This window comes from Dipodomys merriami, unplaced genomic scaffold (assembly GCF_024711535.1).
Source record: "Dipodomys merriami isolate MVZ:Mamm:240054 unplaced genomic scaffold, mDipMer1.0.p SCAF_69, whole genome shotgun sequence".
Taxonomy (NCBI): domain Eukaryota; kingdom Metazoa; phylum Chordata; class Mammalia; order Rodentia; family Heteromyidae; genus Dipodomys; species Dipodomys merriami.
This window is the reverse complement of record NW_027206279.1, coordinates 4926765-4944315: the sequence shown is the minus strand read 5'-3', so window position 1 is coordinate 4944315 and position 17551 is coordinate 4926765. Positions and strand designations below refer to the sequence as shown.

General features: G+C 45.4%; 1 protein-coding gene across 2 annotated transcripts in view; it reads left to right on the top strand.

Moving 5' to 3' along the window:
• The window catches only part of Ino80 (INO80 complex ATPase subunit), a 103952-nt gene extending 86760 nt beyond the window's left edge, over positions 1 to 17192 (top strand). Inside the window, exons 29-36 of one of the 2 annotated variants that reach the window (XM_070005833.1) lie at positions 69 to 141; positions 6872 to 7030; positions 7556 to 7658; positions 8721 to 8809; positions 10374 to 10529; positions 10778 to 10937; positions 12758 to 12973; positions 15679 to 17192. In XM_070005833.1, the coding sequence (XP_069861934.1) occupies positions 69 to 141; positions 6872 to 7030; positions 7556 to 7658; positions 8721 to 8809; positions 10374 to 10529; positions 10778 to 10937; positions 12758 to 12973; positions 15679 to 15896 (1174 nt within the window). In that variant the 3' untranslated portion in view covers positions 15897 to 17192. Of the gene's footprint in view, positions 1 to 68; positions 142 to 6871; positions 7031 to 7555; positions 7659 to 8720; positions 8810 to 10373; positions 10530 to 10777; positions 10938 to 12757; positions 13040 to 15678 lie in introns of both variants that reach the window. The other variant, XM_070005832.1, reaches the window with a different exon arrangement.
• The last annotated feature ends 359 nt before the right edge of the window (positions 17193 to 17551 follow it).

Here is a 17551-nt window from a genome sequence, read left to right as displayed (position 1 = left end):
GGAATATTCATTTTTTCTTTTGAAAATATTTTTTTAACGTTTTACCCTGTCCTTCCTTTTTTCTGCAGGAATGACATTTTTGTGTTCCTGTTAAGCACACGAGCCGGAGGACTGGGCATCAATCTCACGGCTGCAGATACAGTAAGTAATGAATGAGAACACTAGACACAAAATAAGTAGATTTTTTTGCTTTAAGCAGGGCATTCATGCAGACTTTTAGATTTCCTTTCCAATGTTGTTTATCCATTCTCTTTGAATAAGTTTCTTACATATTAATTAAACAAGTGTATAATAAATACCTACTATTGGTCAGATACCATCCTAAGCAATTGGAATATATCCATGCAAATAAACATACTAGAAAAAAAATTAGGCAATCCTAATTGTTTCAGCCAGGCACTGGTGGCTCACTCCTGTAATCCTAGCTACTCTGGAGGCTGAGATCTGAGGATCACTGTTCAAACCCAGCCCCGGCAGGAAAGTCCATGAGACTCCTATCTCCAATAAACCACTGGAAAACCAGAAGTAGCTCTGTGGCTCAAGTGATAGCGCTTGCCTTGAGCTGAAGAGCTGAGGGACAGTGCCCAAGCCCGGAGTTCAAGCCCCACGACCAACCAAAAAAAAAAAAAAAGAAGAATTGTTTCATTACTCTTGTACATTATTTCATTTATGGAAAAACTTACATCTTTGTATCTAAAATTCTAAGAATTGGTTGCACAGCAGTGAAATTGTTAGCTTAAAAAGCAAAATAAACCAGGTAGGCATCTATGTTTCAGGCCTGTAATCGTAGCTGCTCAGGAGATCTAAGATCTGAGATCTAAAGCCCAGGAAAACATTTCACAAGACCTTTATCTCCAATTAACAAGTAAAAAGCTAGAAGTAGAGGTGTGGCTCAAGTGGTAGAGTGTCAGCCTTGAACAAAAAAGCCAAGCAAGATCAGGAGGTGTGAGTTCACGCCTCAGTATCAGTGCCAACAAAAGTGAAAAAGAAGAAGAAAAAAATCCCTCATCGGAGCATTTTCTTTTCTTTGTTTCCTTTTTTTTTTTTTTTTTTAATTTTTTCTTCTTTGTTGGCCATAGGACCTGAACCCTGGGCCTGGGTGCTGTCCCTCAGCTCTTCAGCTCAAGGCTAGTGCTCTACCACTTGAGCCACATCACTACTTCTGGCTTTTTCTACTTATGTGATGCTGAGGAATCAAACTCAGGGCCTCATGCATGCAAGGCAAGCACTCTACCATGAGCCACCTTCCCAGCCTGAGCATTTTGTTTTATTTGTAAAATAAAGTATAAGCTCATTTGTCAAATGAATTTCTTTTCCACAGTTTACACATACTACATCACAAACAAGTATTTGCTGGGCACTGGTGGCTCACATCTGTAAGCCTAGCTGCTCAGGAGCCTGAGGATTTGAGGATCATGGTTCAAAGCCAGCCCATGCAGGAAAGGCCTTGAGAGTCTTTTCTCCAACTAACCCACAGAAAACCAGAAGTAGACCCATGGCTCAAAGTAGTAGAGCACTAACATTGAACAAAAAGAGCTCAGGGACAGTGCCCAGGCCCTGAATTCAAGCTCCACAACTGACCCCCAAAAAAACGCACAAAACACACACATAAAGTATTGTCCTCCTCTGAGCCACTTCTTTCAGTTTGTTTTTCAAAACCCCATTAGAGGTCTGGATGTAAGTTGCTCATGCCTGTAATCCTAGCTACTCAGGAGTCATGGTGCAGAACCAACCTGCACAAAACATCTAGGCGATCCTTCTCAGCAAATAAAACTAGGTGTGGGTGTACATCCGTCATCAGAGCTACATGGGAAGCATAACTAGGATCGTATTCCACGCAGTCATAAATGTAAGACCCTATTGTGGGGAGAGAATTCAGATCTCACTTTCCAGGCCTCTCCTCCTACACAAGACAGTCGCGTATTATTAGTAATCATTTGCGCACACTAGACTTTCACCTCATTGGTAAAGGAAGCTCTATTTCGAGTGCTTGGAACAGTTTCTTCATTCATTCATTCATTCAGTAGATGGTTGATGAACACCATGCAATGGCCTCTGCTGTTTCGAGCATTAGTTAATTAGCATGAACTAAAATGAAAGTACTACCAAGCACCTGGTGGCTCACACGTGTAATCCTAGCTACTCAGAAGGCTATCCTTGAGCAAAAGAGCTCAGAGACAGCACCCAGGCCTTGAATTCAAGCCCCATGACCAACCAAAAAAAAAAGATCCGGAGGCTGAGATCTGAGGATTGCAGTTCAAAGCCAGCCCAGGCAAGGAAAGTCCATGAGACTCTTATCTCCAATTAATCATCAGAAAACCAGAAGTGGCACTGAGGCTCCAGTGGTAGAGCACTAGCCTTGAGCTGTAGAGATGAGGGACAGTGCCTAGGCCCAGAGTTCAAGCCCACTACCAACCAAAAAAAAAAAAAAAAAGACTAGCTAGGCACTGGTGGCTTACACCTATATTCTTAACCACCAGAAAACCAGAAGGGGCACTGTGGCTCAGAGTGGTAGTGTAAGCCTGGAGCAAAAAAACTCAGACAGGTGCCAGGCCTTCAGTTCAAGCACCATGACCAACCAAAAAAAAAAAGTTCTTTTCTGTCCTCATAATAACTGGAGGCTACATTTCTATTAAGGGTCAGAAAGGTAAATAAAATTTAAAGAATTAATATATGAAGAAAAATATTACCACATGGTATATGACCAGGTTTTCTGTTTTATATGGATTGATAAGGCCTCTTGTGATAAGGTAACATTTAAGCCAAGATCTGAAAAGTGAGGATGCAAGCCCAAGAGTCTGTTTGGCAGAAGAGCAATCCCGGCAGAGAAGATGAGTGTGAAAGCCCTGTGGTGAGAACGTGCTTGGCATAGTAATGCAGCAGCAAAGAGCACATACTAGCTAGAATTCAGAACCAAACAGTAATGAGACTGTGGTAAGAGGTGCTGCAGGAACAGGTCTTTCTGGGCTTCACAGGCCACAGTAAGGACTTTGAACTATGAGAGAAGATTTAAGGAGTAATATGATCTAGCTTGAGGTGGAGATGCGGTTGGTGGGTTTGGAATTTTTGTTTGTTCATTTTTTATTTGGCTTGAGTTTTTGTTCTATGTTGCTCAGACTGGTCTCAAACTCCTGGGCTGGAGCTACAGTCAAGGACTTCCATGTTCAGCTTGGCTTGGTTTTGAAGTACAGCCCTCTAGATTCTGTTGGGGGCTCAGAGAGACAGATAGGGACACAATGGGAAGAAAGGTAAAAGTGGGGAAGTCAGACGTCTCAGACCTTCAGTTAGCAATATCACCTAGGCGCAGGTCAGAGAAAGAATTAACACTGATGGGATCAGTCTTTTGAAATACCGGTCATAGATAATATTTACAACTCTGAAGCTGAATGAGCTCACTTGACAGCCAGAGAGATGCAATTAGAATCATGCCAAACTAAGCCAGGAATAGTGGGATATGACTGTAGTAGTCACAGCACTTGGGAGATTGAGGCAGGAAGATTCTTAAACCCAGGAATTTGAGACTAACGTGAACTGTACACAGGGAGATCCTGTTGCAAAAAAGGAGAAGGGAAGTCAGACACCAGTGGCTTATGCTTGTAATCCTGGCTATTTTGGAGGCTGAGATCTGAGGATCTAGGTATAAAGCCAGCCCAAGCAGGAAAGTCTGTGAGACCCCTACCTCCAAGTAACCAGCAGAACTCCAGATGTGGGGCTATAATCCAAGTAGTAGAATGCTAACCTTAAGCAAAAAACTCAGAGACAGCATTCATTCCCTGAGTTTAAGCCCCAGCACTGGGACAAAAATGGGGAAGGAGGGAAGATCCAGCATAAATTCATTTTCTTTTTTTTCTTTTTTTTTTTTTTTGGTCAGTCGTGGGGCTTGAACTCTGGGGCTGGGCGCTGTCCCTCAGCTCTTCAGCTTAAGGCTAGCGCTCTACCACTTGAGCTACAGCGCCACTTCCAGTTTTCTGGTGGTTTATTGGAGATAGGAGTCTCACAGTCTTTCCTGCCCGGGCTGGCTTTGAACCGTGATCCTCAGATCTCAGCCTCCTGAGTAGCTAGGATTACAGGCGTGAGCCACCAGCGCCCGGCATAAATTCATTTTCTTGAAATATATTTCTCTTCCTGCTTTCCTATCTCAGATTCAGTCTGTTTTCTTTAAGGAACAAAACAGGAGCTGGGAATGTGGCTCAGTAGTAGAGTGCTTGCCTTGCATGCATGAAGCCCTGGGTTCAATTCCTTAGAACCATATACACAGAAAAGGCTGGAAATGGCACTGTGGCTCAAGTGGTAGAGTGCTAGCCTTGAGCAAAAGAAGCTCAGGGACAATGCCCAGGCCCTGAGTTCAAGCTCCATGACTGGCAATAAATAAATAATAAAACATCCTTTAGAATTATTGATTTGGTTAAAAAACAGATTTGAAGAGGGAGGTCTGCATCATGCTGCCAAGATTCCTACAATTTGCCATGTGGATTAGGGAATGGCCAGCTACAAAGAGGGAAAGCAGGCCTTAGACCCTAGCTTATAACTAGATGAATTGGAGCTCAGAATGGTTTGTTTGTTTGTTTTTTTAATATAAAGCTATCGATAAAGGCTCTGAATGCTCGAGTTCTAAATTCCAAAATAATTTACATTTTAATTTTAGAAGAGGGATCTTGGAATTCACTTGCAAATTAGAAACTTCTAGAATATTGATTAGAAAAACAGAACCACATAATTAAAATTTTTATTTTGTGTGAACTCAGGTTATGCTGTGTGTCCATATATGATAGAGAAACAGTAGATTTAATGGCTTTATCTGGCATTTTCCCACAGCCTTATGATTTATTTAGCTTTGGGAGACCCCCAGAACCATTTATGGTCAAGGCAAAAGTCAGGAAAACTCTCTTGATTGAGAATGCCTATTTAAACATGTATTTTTAAATAGTGGGAATCTGTTTGGCCCAGTTGGTTAGTAAAATCTTACTTTCCATTTTATTTTTATTCATGTATTATCTCTCTCTTGGTACTCATTTCATCAGGTATGTTCCTTGTATGTCCTTCCTGGGGTAGGGCTATACTTTGCATTTGACCCCTGTTAGTGAGGGGTTGTTATAGTAAACTTCCCTTATTTGTTTTTGTTTCTTTGACCTGTTTCAAATGCTTACGTGTTGAGAGAAGGAGTATTGTTCCTTTAGTATACAACGAGAAGTCCTATGTCCACTGGGCCAGTTTTTAGCCCTTCCTAGGGAGTAAACTTACACATATTCTCTTGGGTGAAATAGCTGGATGCCCTACCTTTTTCCAGTTCTTCTTGTAGAAGTTTTCCCATTTTTCACTTCACTCCTTCATCTCCTGAAGCCTCTTCCCACAGAATTTATGTATATCGCTTCTGCACCCCAACCCAGTCCTCACCTTCTTCCCAAATGCCTGTCCAGCCTGGTGTCTACAGCTTGGTGACAGTGCTGATACTTACTTCCCCTAGTCATTGATGCACCCTTGTGGACTGACTTGCTTTAATCTTTTCTGGCTGTGTCAGTTGTTTATAGTCCTCTAATTTTTACCTGTTTTTCTCTAAGAGTGTTTCACTGTCTCCCAGCACTTCCCCGACCCCCCGACTTTGCATCATGGGTTGATCCAGTGTTCACTTATTTAGTTGTTAGACTAGAAGAATAAATTGGCACTAAATTTATGGGGAAAAGGGGTTGAAGTTAAATTGTAATCCCCATTGCCTTTAATCTTCATACTGGTTGTAAACCCCAAAAAACGAAGTTGAAGCTGGGTACTGGTGGCTCATGCCTATCATCCTGGCTACTAAGGAGGCTGAGATCTGAGGATCGCGGTTCAAAGCCAGCCCGGGCAGGAAAGTCCGTGAGACTTTTTTTTTTTTTTGTCAGTTGCAGGGCTTGAACTCTGGGCCTGGGCACTATCCCTCAGCTCTTCAGCTCAAGGCAAACGCTCTGCCACTTGAGCCACAGTGCCACTTCCGGTTTTCTGGTGGTTTATTGAAGATAAATGTTCCATGGACTTTCCTGCCCGGGCTGGCTTTGAACCAAGATCCTCAGATCTCAGCCTCCTGAGTGGCTAGGATTACAGGCGTGAGCCACCAGCACCTGGCTCCATGACTCTTATCTCCAGTTAATCATTGGAAAACCAGAAGTGGCGCTGTGGCTCAAGCGGTAGAGTGCTTACCTTGAGCTGAAGAGCTAAGGGATAGCGCCCAAGTCCAGAGTTCAAGCCCCATGACCAACCAAAAAAAATCCAGAAAGCTATAGGTTTTAGAATTATTTGGTGGTGGTACATTTTGTAGTTTTTTGGGGGAAGGGTTGTTTTCTTTCTGTTGTTCAGAAAACTAGAAGTAGCTCTCATTGATACATTCCATCCTTGGAATTCAGGGGACAGGAAATGACCCTATTAGAGGCAAGCCAGAAGTTGCCAGAAAAGTACCTGTTTCTTTCCAAGCCATCCCCAATGCATAGGAAAGGCTTCCTAATCCCCTCTTAACCCAAGCCCACCACTTACTTAGACTGTTAACTATTAATATCACTGCTTTTCTTTTATCTTGCTATTTGCCTAAGCTAGTCCTAAACTCCTGGGTACAAATCATCCTCCTTCCTGAACCTCCCACGTGGAGGCTGCTGGCACACCTCAGTCATGCCTGGCTTATTGCTTCTTTTTAAACAAAAAGTAAAGAGACAAGAAGAGTGTCTGTTTTACCAGAGCAACTGAAAGAAAAACTTGATCTACTAAGAAGACATGTCTTCTCATCCTAAATCTCTCCCTGATAACATAAACCATTATGAGCAGATGAGTGACTACATTACTCTCAGAATTTCTGGTCCTGCCCTGAGAGTACTCCAGCTTTTGCTGTGTTCTCACCTTGCCTGTGTAGGTGATTTTCTATGACAGCGACTGGAACCCCACTGTAGACCAGCAGGCCATGGACAGGGCCCATCGCCTGGGACAGACAAAGCAAGTTACCGTGTACCGGCTCATCTGTAAAGGCACAATTGAGGAGCGCATTTTACAGAGAGCCAAGGAGAAGAGTGAGGTAACTACAAGGGTAAAGGGGGAAGGATGACTATTCAGAAACCACCGTGTTGATTAAACCGACTCTCTTTCATTATTCTTGGAGAAAATAAAATTCTTCTGCATGGAAAATCAGGACCTATGCAATAGCCATTTCATGTCAGCCTAACACCAGTAATGGCCCCCTGTGACACGATCACATTCAGAGGAAGGAGGGCTAACATCTTTGCTTTCTCCTTCTAGTACTCTCAGTTTGCCTGCCTCCAAGTTGTATGAATTGCCAAAGAAATTATATAGTTTGATTTTTTTTTCTGTGTTTGCATTGTTGGTTTTCTTGCTGTCAACAGTCCCAAACAAAGAAATTATCATTGTTCTTTGTGTGGGGCAAATAATCTGGAACAACCAGTCAGATGAACAAGAAAGAAACAGGGGAACCAGAGGCCTCTCCTGAGGAGCAAGTGGAAAAGGGGTCTACGTATTTCTGAATCCTGGATACCCTGTGAGGGAATGGACACCTGGAGGTGACTTTTTTATCTTCCTTTTGTAGATTCAGCGGATGGTGATTTCCGGTGGTAATTTCAAACCAGATACCTTGAAACCCAAAGAGGTGGTTAGTCTTCTTCTAGATGACGAGGAGTTAGAAAAGAAACGTACGTACTCTAGAGACTCCATTCCCTCTCCTCCCAGCCCCAAACATCTGAGAATAAAAGGAGCATTGTGTTAGCCAGGCACTGCTGGCTCACACCTGTAATCCCAGCTACTCAGCAGGATGCTGAGAGATGAGGATTGCAGTGCAGAGCCAGCCCTGGCAGGAAAGCCCATGAGACTCTTTATCTCCATTTAACCCAGAAAACCAGAAGTGATGTTATGGCATAAAGCGGTAGAGTGCTAGCCTTGAGCAAAAGAGTTCACAGAACAGCTCCCAGGCCCTGAATTCAAGCCCCATGACCAACCAAAACAAAAAAGGAGTTGGGTGCCGGTGGCTCATACCTGTAATCCTAGCTACTCAGGAAGCTGAGATCTGAGGATTGTGGTTCAAAGCCAGCCTGGGCAAGAACGTTCGTGAGACTCTATTGCCAATTAACAACCAGAAAACTGGAAGTGGGACTGTGGCTTAAGTGGTAGAGTGCTAGCCTTGAGCTAAAGAGCTGAGGGACAGCGCCCAGGCCTAGAGTTCAAGCCCTGACTAAAAAAAAAAAAAAAAATTTAAAACCAAAAAACGGTTCAGAGCCAGTTGCTCACATCTGTAATTCTAGCTACTCAGGTGGCTACATCTGAGGATTATGGTTCTAAGCCGGCCCAGGCAAGAAAGTCCATGAAACTCTTATTTCCAATTAACAGCAAACAAAAGCCAGACATGGAGCTGTGTCTCTAGTGGTAGAGCACTAGGCTTGAGCAAAAGAGCTCAGGGATAGCACTCAGGCCCAGACTTTAAGACCCAGAACTGGCACAAAAAATAAGAAAGGGTCAAGGTTGAGACAACACAATGAAAGGCCTATAATAATTACATGGAAAGGAATAATAGTTTGGATCCACATGCTACCGAGAATCTAAACAGTGCTCTTTCTCTGAGCTAGGAAAAACATCACTTACCTGCCTTAACCAGATTGAACTTACAACTTATAACATAAACGTCAGAAGATAGCACCCCCTTGGTCTCAGGAGGCTATGAACAGTATTTCTTTTTTTCTTTTTTTTAATTTCCTTGTTAGTGAGATTGCGACAGGAAGAGAAACGGCAACAGGAAGAAACCAATCGAGTGAAAGAACGCAAGCGCAAACGGGAAAAATATGCAGAGAAGGTATCTTCATTTGGGTGTGGATAGGGGCAGGGAGGCCTTGGAGCCCACAGAATGGCTTCAGGATGTGAGGCTTGCATCTCCTTTTGAGTGTGATTCCAAGCAGTTCTGGGCAGCTGAACACTTGATCAGAAGAGTTACAGTCTTGCTAGAGCTATATTACTCTCACAGACTCACCCTGTTAGTAGTCATAGTTTGATTATGGAAACCACCTGTCAGTGCCAAATGATGGTTATAAACTGCAAGTGTTATTAGAACCCATAGACTCTTTAAAAAAGGGTCTGTATGTTTTTGACCATCAGCCTTTGATTTGATGGCCAGCAGCCTAGGAACCTGTGAATGTGCCAATTCTTCCTGTTGTAGAATACATATCCTCAGTTGGATCTGTTCTGAGCAGAGATGTTTTTAGCCTGGAAGATGCCCCTGATGTTCATTTGATTTTGCAAACAAAAATCCATATACAGTGAAAGATGAAAATTCTACTAGTCTGGGCTTCCCATATCTACCTCTTCCCTGGGCCTCTACACTCCCAAATATCTAACCTGTTATTTTGTAATATTTAAAGTTAAAAAAGAAAAAGAAGAAGCTGAGCACTGGTGGCTCTACGCCTGTAATCCTAGCTACTAAGGAGGCTGAGATCTGTGGATTGCAGTTCAAAGCCAGCCCAGGCAGGAAAGGCCACAAGACTCTTATCTCTAATAAACCACTAGAACCAGAAGTGGTACTATGATTCAAGTGGTAGAGCACTAGCCTTGAGCTGAAGAGCTCAGGGACAGAGCCCAGGCCCAGAGTTCAAGCCCCACAACTGACAAAAAAAAAAAAGAAAAAAGTAATTGAGAGGGGCTTGGAAGGTAGCCCAGGGAGAGTGCTTGCATAGCATGCATGAAGCCCTGGCTTCATTCCTCAGCACCACATGAACAGAAAAGGCCAGAAGTGGCACCGTGGCTCAAGTGGTAGAGTGCTAGCCTAGCCTTGAACTGAAGAGCTGAGGGACAGTGCCCAGGCCCAGAATTTAAGCCCCATGACAAACAAGAAAGAAACAAACAAACTCACTCACTCAGGGACCATGTCTAAGCTGAGTTCAAGCCCCAAGCTTGGCAAAAAAAAATTTTTTTTAATGAAACATTTTAAAAAATCTTTAAGTAGTACAAACAAGTTGCTGTTCACCAAAGAAGTTTATTAATACAGTACATCTTTAGGAAGAAGGCAAAGGGGTTCTGGGGGCTGGGCACTGTCCTTGAACTTTCTTTGCTCAAGGTTAGCACTCTGCCACTTGAGCCACGGCCCACATTCAACTTTTTTTGTTGCATATTAAAGATAAGGGTCTCATGAACTTTCTTGCTCAGGATGTCTTTGAACTATGATCCTCAGATCTCAGTCTCCTTAGTAGCTAGGATGACAGACGTGAGCCACCAGTGCCCAGCTACAATGCATCTTTATCAACCACTTTCAACATTCTCACCTACCCAAGATATTTATAAAGAATAAAACTTCATTTTCTTACACTGTTTTTCTCCTGAGCCATATCCTCATGGTTTTCTGCATATCTTAACCTTTGTGTTTCTAGAAGAAAAAGGAGGATGAATTAGATGGGAAAAGGAGAAAAGAAGGTGTAAACCTGGTGATCCCATTTGTTCCTTCGGCGGATAACTCCAACCTCTCTGCTGATGGGGATGACTCCTTCATAAGCGTGGACTCAGCCATGCCCAGCCCCTTCAGTGAGGTGAGGCAAGACTTCTGGATGCTTTCACACAACGGAGTGACTGCGTCCAAGGGTAGCACACAGTGTGTATAAAGAGAAACGCAGATGAGGACAGGCTGGCACTCAGAAGCCAGAGGGGAATCTGAGTCTCAGCACTGAAGACAGTCAGATGGGAGCAATTCGGGCAAGCCCCATGAAACTCATTCCTACTCAGGTACAAGGGCTGCAGGCACTGAGATTACTAGTGATCTCACCCTTTCTGCTTCTAGATTTCCATCAGCAGTGAGCTGCACACAGGCTCCATCCCCCCTGATGAGAGCAGCAGTGACATGCTGGTCATTGTGGATGACCCCGCCTCCTCAGCCCCTCAGTCCCGAGCCACCAATTCTCCTGCTTCCATAACAGGCTCTGTCTCAGATACTGTGAATGGTAAGTGATGCTGCTGGTTCATCTGGCGTAGGCCCGCCCCCTCACTCATGGAAAGCATTGGTTATGTGATGGGTGAGAGATCCTGGTACCTTTTAGGATATAGGAATTTTCTCCTTCAAAGAAGAAAAGGAGCAATAGGGAGGTCTTAAAGGCAGTAATCTTACCAAGTAAAAGGAAGAGAGAGGCTTTAGGGAATGTTTGGAGGCTGCTACTGAGGCTTTGAACTTTGTGTCTCTTTTTTTTTTGGTCGTGGGACCTGAACTCGGCCTGGGCGCTGTCCCTCAGCTCTTCAGCTCAAGGCCAAGCGCTCTACTTCTTGAGCCACAGCACCTCTTCTGGCCTTTTCTGCTTAAGTGGTGCTGAGGAATTGAACCCAGGGCCTCATGCATGCAAGGCAAGCACTCCACCAGTGAGCCACCTTCCCAGCCCCTGTGTCTCATATTCTTGCTTGGCCTTTTCCATTCATTTGTGCCTCCAGTTCCAGCTTTCTGCTGATTAATTAAAGATAAAGGTCTCATGAATTTGTCTGCCAGAGCTGGCTTTGAACCAATTCTCATATCTTAGCCTCCTTAGTAGCTTAGATTACAGGTGTGAGCCACCTGCACTTAGTACTTTGGGTAGTTTTTGTTTGTTTGTTTTTTATTGGTTGTGGGGCCTGAACTCTGGGCCTGGGTGCTGTCCCTCAGTCCCTCAGCTCTTCAGCTCAAGGTGAGTGCTCTACCACTTGTGCCACATGGCACTTCCAGTTTTCTGGTGGTTTATTGGAGATAAGAATTTCATGGACTTTTCCTGCCTGGGCTGGCTTTGAACCGCTATCCTCAGATCTCAGCCTCCTGAGTAGCTAGGATGACAGGCATGAGCCACCGGCGCCCGGCAATGGTAGTTTTTAATGAAAGCTTTCCTGGACATTTTGTTATTCTTGGAAACTCAATGTTGCTGCTATTGTTGGGAAGCTAAAGAAGTAGAACTGGAATATATTAAAAACATATGGAAATGTAACATATAACTAATGTGAGCTAGTAAGAGGAGAAAGAGAGCTGGAGTTGTAACTCAGAGCTATAACACCTATTTTAGCATTTCATAGTCCTTAGATTAGGACCAGGAAAGGGTGTTTGTTGGAAGTAAAAGTGGACTCTCCAAGACAGAAGTATATTTTTTTGGTGGGGGGGTCCGGTCATGGGGCCTGGACTCTGGGCCTGGGCGCTGTCCCTCAGCTCTTCAGCTCAAGGCTAGCGCTCTACCACTTGAGCCACAGCGCCACTTCTGGCTTTTTTTCTTTTTGCTTATGTGGTGCTGAGGAATCAAACCCAGGGCCTCATGCATGCAAGGCAAGAGCTCTACCACTGAGCCACCTTCCTAGTATATTTCTTCCTAGTATATTTCTTTATGTGGGAGAATTCTAGGTATCAAGTCTCTGGGGTTCTTTTGGTGTGATGGGCTAATGTAAGAAGATATCCAGGGGTATTGGAACCCTTCCTCAGAAGGAAGGCATCGGGCAAAGTCCAGCTGTTAGTTGTTTAGGACTTGTAGTGATTCTGTGTGTGATGCAGTGGTCTGCCCATTAAATGAAGACAGACCTCTGCCAGGTGGCTCCAAGAAGCCAGGTGTGCTGGTGCAGACCTATAGTTTTGACCCTTTGTAGGCTGATAGTGGGAGGACTGCTCAAGCTCAGGAGTTCAAGACCAGCCTGGACAACCTAGCAAGACTGTCTCCAGAGATAGATATGTACATATACTAAGTGCCAGCTTTCCCTTTCAAGGAAAGAGTCTGCTAACCTTTTGAGATTAATTTTTTCCCCTTTTGGCCATTTGTTCCCATAGGAATTTCTATTCAGGAAATGCCAGCTGCAGGACGTGGTCACTCAGCTCGAAGCCGAGGCCGCCCCAAAGGTTCAGGAAGCACAGCCAAAGGAGCGGGGAAAGGCCGAAGCCGGAAGTCCACGGCGGGTAGTGCTGCTGCAATGGCAGGAGCCAAAGCAGGGGCTGCCGCAGCCTCCGCAGCTGCCTATGCCGCATATGGGTACAACGTGTCTAAAGGTGCGGATGCCAGGGTGGCTGCCGACTGTCAGGGACAGCCCGGAGATCTCCTGAGAGTGCTGTCAGGTAGAACATCTGAGAACCCCCTCCCCAGAGCCCAGCTTAGGGTTCTGCTTCCTTGTGTTGAGCAGCCTTAACTCCCCCTTGCCCTCCTGACTCCGTAGAGTGCCACCTTTGAAGTGCACATAGCTGTGATAAGACAGAATGAAGTTATAGCCTGACTTCTGAGATTCTTATTTCCATAAAGTTAACATTCATCCAGCTACACGATCCCTTCCCTTGCTTATTAAGCACCTACTGTGTGCATAAGAGTAACACAAGGACCCTGTTCTTGGTGTAATAGAGGAGGGCACTGGGTTTAACAGCAGAAGGCCGTCTACAGTGAAGTAAAAAGAGTGGAGGCCTATTTGTAGTTGTTAAGTCAGAAGGGGAGGGGCCATGGATCACTGACATGGATTGTAGGATTAATTCAGAAAGGAGAAGGGCTGGGAATGTGGCTTAGTGATAGACGCTTGCCTAGCATGCAGGAAGCCTTGTGTTTGATTCCTCAGTACCACATAAACAGAAAATGCCCGAAGTAGTGCTGTGGCTCAAGTGGTAGACTGTTAGACTTGAGCAAAAGAAGCTCAGGTACAGTGCCCAGGCCCTGAGTTCAAGCCCCAGGACTGGAACAAGAAAAAAAAAAAGAAGACAACGGATGAGGAAGAACAGAGTTAGCAATGACCAACAGGGTTGGCAATAATTGGGGGTCACCAAGCAGGTCAGTCAGCTTGTGCCCAAGAAGAGCAGAGGGAGTTAAGGTTGGGAAGACAGGGCAAGAGTTTAACAGTGTATATCACTACAGACAGTTTGAAAAGGGACGTAGCTATTGAGATAGACATATGAAGAATGATTATAGGTGTAGAATTCAAGATATCTGAGTGTGGAGAAGGTGAATAGTCAATTGAGAGCTCTGTCCCCATTCAAAACATGGGCTTTAGCGTCATTACCTCATAGAATTGTTGTAGCAATTCTATGGAGTAGAAAGCATTGGTCTGTGGTAAGTGCTAAGATTAGTTTCTGTCTCCTTTTTTTTTTTTTTGGGTCCGGTCATGGGGCCTGAACTCTGGGCCTGGGTGCTGTCCCTCAGCTCTTCAGCTCAAGGCTAGCGCTCTACCACTTGAGCCACAGCACCACTTCCGGCTTTTTTCTTTTTGCTTATGTGGTGCTGAGGAATCGAACCCAGGGCCTCAGGCATGCAAGACAAGCGCTCTACCACTGAGCTACCTTCCCAGCCCCTAGTTTCTGTCTCTTACTGCAGTGAATCTCATTATTTCTTCATTCAGGAAATAAGTATAGTGGCTTAGACTACTGTTTGTTTTGTTTTGCTTTGTTTGGGGTTTGGTTTTTTTGGTAGTACTGGGGCTTGAACTCAGAGCCTGGGCGCTATCCCTGAGGTTTTTTCCTCAGGGTAGTGCTCTATCACTTGAACTACAGGTCTACTTCTGGCTTTTTTGGTGGTTGGAAGTAAGAGTCTCACAGACTCTCCTGCCCAGGCTGGCTTCATACTGTGATCCTGTGATCTCAACCTCCTGAGTAGCTAGGATTTCAGGCGTAACAACTTCCAGCTAGCCCATTGTTTCTTAACCCTTTGCCAGCTGATTGTTTCCTTGGAAACAGTCTAGCCAGTGTTATGGCAGTGTGGCAGGGACTCAACCGTGGATGACCTGCTTGTCAGGGTTTCTCTAGAAACCTTCATTGAGAAGGGTATGAGTGGGTGGAACAGCTAGAGAAAATTCAATAATGCTTGCTAACTAGAAATGAAAAACAAGAGGAGGATGGGTTTGGATTTGACTTTTCACTCCATTGTGGGTGACAGAGAGACCATCCGCCCATCAAGCACTTAAAGTTGATAGAAAGGCAAAACAGTAGTACACTGAAGAACTGTATTAGACATTGTATTATCATTTGTAATTTGGCTCACACTAGGAAAAAGAAAAGCCCATGGTTATCCAGGGAGCTATCACAAGACTAGATATATGGCCTGGATCCTTGAAGTGTCAGGGCTTGGAGAACAGAATTGGCCACAGCCAGCCAGGAGAATTTCATGAGTATAGACACAATGGGGAGAGTGAATGGCTTTGTATCCCCTGCCCAGACTTACCGGGCTATGAAAGCACACTATTTGTCACTTGAGTGGTAACTGGCCTTTGAACTCAGGACCTTGCACTAGTTAGGCAAGTGTTGTAGCAATTGAACCACACCCTCCAACCTCAGATTTACAGGGGAGTAGAAACATCTCCTGTGAAATTTAGGAGGAAATAGCCAATCTCAACTGCTGTGCAAAAAAAAAGGGGGAAATTGCATCAGTGCCTAGAAAGTTATAGGTCCCATTCTGCAGTCCTAACATCCTATATTGTGTTGTTCTATCCAGAGCCCCAAGAGGACGTCTCACTCTGCATGGGATAATAGGTAGAGAACTAAATAGATGTTGTTTTCTCTTATTGAAAAGACAATTAACAGGACCAGCAAGCAGATATGCCAAGAAGAGGTTGGCAAGAGGGAAGAATGGGAATATGGTGTAAGAACACGGCACACCGTGTTCATACGGCACTCCTACCCCGCCCTTCAGCCTAGACTCATAACCAGCACCACTGGCTTTGAGGTAGCTCACATACACTGGTGCTTGCTTACCAACCATCCTATGTCTTTCTCCATCCCCACAGGAATCTCTGCCAACAGTCCTCTGCAAACATCCCTTGTCCGGCCTGCTGGCCTTGCTGACTTTGGACCTTCAAGCGCCTCATCTCCCTTAAGTTCCCCTTTGAGCAAAGGGAATAATGTTCCTGGGACTCCCAAGAGCCTCCATATGACCAGCAGCCTAGCCTCAGACTCCCTGGTCCGGAAACCAGGCAAAGGCACCAACCCTTCTGGAGGACGGTAACCGTCTGGACCCTCCAGCTTCCTTCAGCCAAACCATGGGCGAGAGCCCTGGCCTGCACATGGTCTTTGGATGGCACGTCTGGCACAGCATCTTAAATCCTGAGTCAGAGAGCGGACAGGACCAGTGGCAGCAAGGGTAGGCAGGTGGATGGTACGAGAATTCTCATCACCTGTTTCCAAAGGGAAGTGCCCTGGGGTTCAGCCCAACAGCGTCCCAGATGGACTCTGTGGCCAAGTCTTAACCCTCTCTCCAGGGAGGGCTGATGTGGACCCCTTGAGATGCTCAGGCGCGCCGTCTCCACCCCTGCTCCCTCCTCTGCCCACGCCCCTTGTAAAGGTTGTGCAGGTGCTGTGGAGAACCCCTCGTCATGGACGCTTCTCTTAAGGGTAAGATTTCCTGTAGGGCTAGGAAAGGAAGAAAGGGTATGCCTGGTGTTGGCCGTCTTTGGGCAGCTCCCCAGGTCTCCAGATGGCAGCATGTGCAGCGGTGTCCTCATTGAAGGTAGAACAGTGGGTGCCAGAGAAGGTGGTGGCTTGTAGGGATGGCAGAGGGCTGGAGAAGTGGACTCACAGGCAGGTGTTTTCCCAGCGTTTCCTCCCCTGTCCAGCATGGTTCACACCAGGGAACCTTCAGGTCCTACCAGCAGCAGTAGCAGCAGCTCCCACCCAAGGGACTCCCAGAAGCCAGTATGAGACCAGGAGCCACCTCAATCAGCAGGACATTCTCACTGCCCCTCTTACAGACGCCCCTTCGCTCCTCCTGAACGCACAGTCTCCCGGCCCTTGCCCTTTGGCCCCCTGCTTGGCTGTATGCACGGTCTTTGTTGCACTGAGAAAGGAAGGGATGGCAGGAATGAGGTGAAGAGGGTGGCAAGAGGGCAGCCCCAGCAGCCTGAGCTGCTGCCCTCCGAGGGGGGCAGCGAGTGGCTTTGAGAGGAGGCACTCCACCGGGCGTCACTAGTGGAGCAGGTGCTTCTCGGCGGGCCAGCCTCTAATTTGCACACCTGAAAATCGCGGAATTGAGTTTAGATAGATTGATTTTTAAATTTTTTTGGAGTAAGGGTTATAGGGGGATCATTTTAATTTAAATCATTAAGATTCCCCTTCCTAAATCCAGACTCCTATGTACAGATGCTATTTAGAGGGAATCAGAAAAATGCCAAGCCTTTTTTCTCTTTGAATGTGCTGTCTATTTTTATAACTGAACTTGTACATATGTATAAAGAGAGACACATCTTTCTTTTACTAACTGGATAAAAAATCTTAAATAAAATGGAGTGAGATAATTTTATGTAAATCAGGTTGTCTGTGGTCTTTGCCAGGTACCTCTCTTTGGGGGCAAAATAGGGCCCTTGGGAATACGGCAAAATAAAAGGAAGTCAGAGCCCTGACATGGTTCCTATGATCACAGAGGACAGGGTTAGTGAGGTGAGGAGTTCGTGTTTTGTTTGTTTTTTCTCAGTGGCAGTCCTAATCAGATAGGACAAGTTGCCTGTAGCCATCAGAGAGAGGCTGGACCAAGTGCCTGGGCTGCACAGAGGACCGAGCTATGGGCAGGTTGGCCTCGTCTGCCGTTAGGCAGAGTTAAACAGTGGTGATCTTAATACTGCCAGTGTCTCCGCTGTAGCTATCCTTAAGTCACGAAAGAAAACAGTA